General features: G+C 61.8%; 1 protein-coding gene across 1 annotated transcript; it reads right to left on the reverse strand.

The window, feature by feature from the left end:
- Positions 1–3,006: 3,006 nt before the first annotated feature.
- On the reverse strand, positions 3,007–3,972 carry LOC100017969 (olfactory receptor 10AC1-like). The gene has a single exon (XM_001371326.4). The coding sequence runs from the start codon at positions 3,970–3,972 to the stop codon at positions 3,007–3,009; it is 966 nt and encodes a 321-aa protein (XP_001371363.2).
- Positions 3,973–5,200: the final 1,228 nt, after the last annotated feature.

Here is a 5,200-nt window from a genome sequence, read left to right on the forward strand (position 1 = left end):
ATTGAGGGGTTGGTGCTCCCCACCTGTTCTCCTGTTCCTCTTGCTTCCTCCGCCATGTGCTTGAACCTGTTGCCTTTGGGTCATTGTTATTCTCCCATCTCCTCCCATCTCTCTCCATCGCAGGCTATCGCCCCCACATAAATAACAGAGGACTCCCGGGGGTCGCTGTATTGATTCTTCCAGTTTCTGTAATCCAGGGCCAGGTGCCATCCCTGCTCCCTCAGCTCACTCCAGTCTGGGAGTGCCATCAGGGGCTCCTCCCCTCCCCTGAGTCTCAGCCAGGGGTCCCCAGCAGGAATATTAGCGTTACTACTACTACTAATGACCAATAATAGCAGGACTATTCCTTGTGGTTCTCCGGTGCTTACAAGCATTAGCTTGCTTGTGTCCTGAACCTGCAACCGGGGTCTCTGCTGGAAGTAGCCCCAGCCAGCAGCGCCCTCACCTCAGGACACCTGCTCCTCCTCTCCCCAAGGCACAGCTGGGGATGGGATGGGATCGGATCTGCTCAGCAACCCCAACTCCCTAACGTTTTCTCCCGGCCACCTGCCCAACCTTGGCACCCTGGGTGCATGTGTGGAAACCTGGGGATTGAAGCTGCTGCCCCCAGGGCTTGTTTGTTGATTTTTCAGTATTTGTCAGGAGTTATTTGTGCTTCGGTCAAACAAAAGCGCCACCCTGGAGGTCAGAGATCCACCTCCCAGGTTGTTCTGGTGCACACTGTTTCACCCCGATTCCTAATGATGTCTGCTGCTCCCAAGTTGATTCTTTTTTTTGAACCCTTACCTTCCGTCTTGGAGTCAATTGGCTCCAAGGCAGAAGAGCGGTCAGGGCTAGGCAATGGGGGTTAAGTGACTTGCCCAGGGTCACCTAGCTGGGAAGTGTCTGTGGTCAGATTTGAACCCAGAACCTCCTGTCTGTAGGCCTGGCTCTCCACCCACTGGGCTACCCAGCTGCCCCCTCCCAAGTTGATTCCAAGGCACTCGTTTTTATATTTGGGGGAATTTGGAGAGTGAGGTCATCGCACACCCACTTTTTGCTGCCTTCTCACAATCCTCCCTTAATATTAACATTTCAATACAATATTAACTGAAATGTTTAACAGTGATGCAATGAGTTGTCTAGATTTCCCGACATAGGCCAGGGAGGGGTCTCTGCTCAAGATCCGGCTTACTCAGCTCAGCATCAAGTTGAAGCCTGAAGGCGGGAGTTTGCTTTGGGATTCCTGAGTCAAAGGATCTTTTCTGAGTTCTAGCAAAGACTGAGAAACCCGCTTTCCCCTCTGGGAGTCCTAACCCTCTGACCTCTTCACAGAAGCTGGGCTTTTGTCCTTTACCAGAAGAGCAGGAAACCCATCCTGGGCTTTAAACCAGGGACTCGTCGCCCGTTTTGTCCTTGGACCGTTCTGGTGGCGTCTGGGGACGCCTGTGGAGCGACCATTGGTCACAGTCGTGCTGTCCAACGCACAAAACCCTTGGACACTGGATTACAAAGAAAGCCCAAGATCTGCGAATAGTTCTAAACAGATTTTTAAGAAACACACCTTCGCGGCTCCCGGATTCCGGACAGAGATATGGCGGAATCCACCAGGCCAGCCAGCCCATTGCCCGAGGACTCCTGCCAAAGGCAGATCCCAGGGCGGAGAGGAAGTGGAGCAGCAGAGCACACTTCCCCTAGCATTTCCCACTTCATTTGTTTCCCCTTTGTAAAACGTTTAGTACTTCTTCTTAACAGTTTGAGCTCCGAATTGTCTCCCTCCCACATCTTCCCCACCCACTTGAAGTCAGACAACAAAGTCATATCAATTCTACTGTGAACTCAGCAAAGCCCATTTCCATATTCATCATAGCCAAAACAGCAAGAGACAATCCAGGAGTTCTCTCCAGAGGTGGAGGGCATTTTGTTTTTCATCGGCCTCCCCTGAAATTGCCCTGGGCCACCGTGACTCCCTCCTGACAAAACTGCAGTGGCTGGGCCCCGTGATTTCCACTTCCTCTCCCTCTCCGTGGCTCCAGCTTCCTAGAGCTTTCTGGAGTCCTTCCAGCACAGAGGCACTCGGCATACCACACCTCGGTCAGCCATTCTCTAAGGCCTCTTTGGGGTCCAGACCTCCTAAGAGGATTGCAGGGTTTTATGGCCCTTGGGGGGGAGGTGTCCGGGGTTCCAGATTGTTCCTCCCAATAGTCGGTCACTTCCCTGGAAGTTTGGTCAGGTGGCCTCTCTGGGATGGTCATTCCCAGGAAGTGGGAGGCAGCATCTCTGGGGGTCAACAGTAGTTGGAGCATTTGGGTCGGAGGATGGGGAGCTCGCCTGGCCCATTTGCCAGTGGGGGGGGGGGCGGGCTCAGTGCCCTAGAAATGGAGAAATGGCACTTCTCTGCAGCCGCTCCTGCTACGTCTCCCCGACTGCCTTTGACTTGTTTGTCAGAGATGAAGATGGTGCCCTGTGGCCCCTCCTCTTACTCTGGGCGTCTGTTGTCTTGGAATCACTCTTGCATACTGGTTCTAAGGCAGAGGCTAGGCGATGGGGCGAAGGGACGTCCCCCAGCTGCCCCTGGAGCTCCCAAGGCCACCCAGCTCTGCTTCCATTTCATGGACGAGCTCCCTGCTCTGGCCGCCCCCCCTCCCCCAGCTCCCGAGGCCACCCGGCTCTGCTTCCATTTCATGGACGAGCTCCCTGCTCTGGCCGCCCCCCCTCCCCCAGCTCCCGAGGCCACCCGGCTCTGCTTCCATTTCATGGACAAGTTGGTGCCCTTCACATCCACCTTCCCTGCTCTGGCCGCCCCGCTCCCCGGAGCTCCCGAGGCCACCCGGCTCTGCTTCCATTTCATGGGCGAGTTGGTGCCCTTCACGTCCACCTTCCCCGCTCTGGCCGCCCACCCCGCCCCCCAGGAGCTCCCGAGGCCACCCGGCTCTGCTTCCATTTCATGGGCGAGTTGGTGCCCTTCACATCCACCTTCCCTGCTCTGGCCGCCCCGCCTCCGCCCCACCCCGCCCCCGGAGCCGCCTAGTGGCGTTGGCGCAGGGCGCGGTCCAGGGCGCGGCGCAGGGCGCTCTGCATGTCGTGGTTGCGCAGCGTGTAGATGGCCGGGTAGAGGAGCGGCGTCAGGTAGATGTAGACCAGCGAGACGAGCTTGTCGTGCTCCAGCGAGCGGCCCTCGAGCGGCCGCGCGTACATGGCCGTGGCGCTGCCGTAGTGCAGGACGGCCACGGTGAGGTGCGACGTCACGGTGGCCAGCGCCTTGCGGCGGCCCTCCCCGGCGGCGGCGCGCAGGATGGTGGCGAGCACGCGCGCGTACGACAGCAGGATGAGCGCGAGCGGCAGCACGAGCAGCAGCAGGCAGGCGGCCAGCAGCGCGCGCTCCTGCAGCGCCTTGTCCCCGCACGCCAGCGCCAGCAGCGCCGGCAGGTCGCAGAACACGTGGTTGACGCGGCGGCCGCGGCAGAAGGGCAGCCGGAAGATGGCGGCCGTGAGCCCCAGCGCCAGGCCGGCGCCGCCCGCGCCGCAGCCCGCCAGCAGCCGCCAGCACAGGCCCGGCGTGACGAGCTGCGGGTAGCGCAGCGGGCGGCAGATGGCCAGGTAGCGGTCCAGCGCCATGGCGGCCAGCAGCAGGCACTCGGTGCCGCCCAGCGCCACGAAGAGGCCCATCTGCGCGGCGCACGCGGCGGGGGGCAGCGGCTGCCCGCCGGGGGGCAGCAGGAAGCCGACGAGCGCGCGCGGCGTCAGCACCAGCGTGTAGGCCACCTCGACGGCCGACAGCGCGCCCAGGAAGAAGTACATGGGCGTGCGCAGCGCGCGCTCGGCCGCCGCCAGCCCCACGATCAGCAGGTTCCCGGCCAGCGTGGCGGCATAGAGCGGCAGGCCGAGCGCGAAGAGCCCCGCGCGCAGCCCCCGCGGCCAGCCCGAGAAGCCCAGCAGCACGAAGTCCCGCCGCGCCGCCGCCGTCCCGTTGGCCTCGGGCCGCAGGCTCATGGCAGACGCTGGGGAGGGACGGAGGGACGCGGGCTGGAGCCGGCCGGGGTCCCCCTCCCCCTCGGTTCCCCAGGCTCCTCCCCGCCCCCACCTGGCCGCGCCTACCTTACTGGCCGCCGGGAACTCTGTGATCCAGCGACGCCAGCCTCCCGGCCCCCCCTCGAGCAAGAAGCTTGGTCTTCCGATCCGGCTGTGTGACCCTGGCCAAGTCACTTAACCTGTTTGCCTCCGTTTCCTCCACTCTAAGAAGGATCATACGGGGAGTTGTTGTGAGGATCGTGTGTGATAGTATTGTAAGGCTAAATGCTTCCCCCCATCCTTCCAGCCTAGGAGTCGTCCTGGATTCCTCACTCTCTCTCGCACCCAGACCTTCTTGTGCCCCCATCTCTGACTGTCTCCACAGTCTGGACTAGTGCAGGGGCTGCCTTCAGGCCCTCCCCCTCCCAGCCACCAGTGCAGCCCCAGTCACAGCACCCCCATCCCCAGTAAACTCTGGTGGCTCCCCATCGCCCCAGGAGCAGACCCAGAGCCCTCCCGGCGCTCCCTGACCCGACCCACGGCCTGGCCTCCTGACTCTTCCCCCACCCGGGCTCCCTGGCGCTCCACCCTGCCTGCTAGGCTGGCTCCTGCACTAGGCTGGGAGCCCTTGGCCGAGTCCAGTGCCTGGCACAAGACGTTCAGTCTGAGCATGCGCAGTGAGTCCTCAGCCCTCCAGCCCAGCCTTTTTTCGTGCCCCGCGGCTGGACACGGACCAGGCGGCTCAGGGCCGACTCATCCCGTGCTTGGATGCAGATGCCATCTCGGCCCCTATAACTAAGCGGGGAGGAGCTGCTTCCCGGCCCCCCAGGCCACCTCGGCGGGGACTTCGTGGCCCTCGGGCAAACTGGGCCCAATGGGCAGAAGCACCAAAGAGGTTCATGGGAAGGACGACCCCTCACTGGCAGAGGCGAAGGCTGCCTGCCTGCCCCTTTGTGGCTCCGAGCTGGACTGGACCCCCCAGGATCCTCTGGGCCATCTCCTCGTCGGGGGGCCTCCGCCCTTTCCCCACTAAATCAGGAGCAGCCGTGTTGGTCCAGAGGAGGAAAGATGGAGGGCTTCCTGGTCACCGGGAGGCATCGCAAGGCTTGCTCTTGGATTAGACTAGTTCTCCCAGGGGCTGGCTAGGGAAATGGAGCAAAGCTCCTCAGGCCAGGGGGCTGGCCCCCAGGCCTCTTCCTCCTGGAGGGCT

This window comes from Monodelphis domestica, chromosome 4 (genome assembly GCF_027887165.1).
Source record: "Monodelphis domestica isolate mMonDom1 chromosome 4, mMonDom1.pri, whole genome shotgun sequence".
NCBI lineage: Eukaryota > Metazoa > Chordata > Mammalia > Didelphimorphia > Didelphidae > Monodelphis > Monodelphis domestica.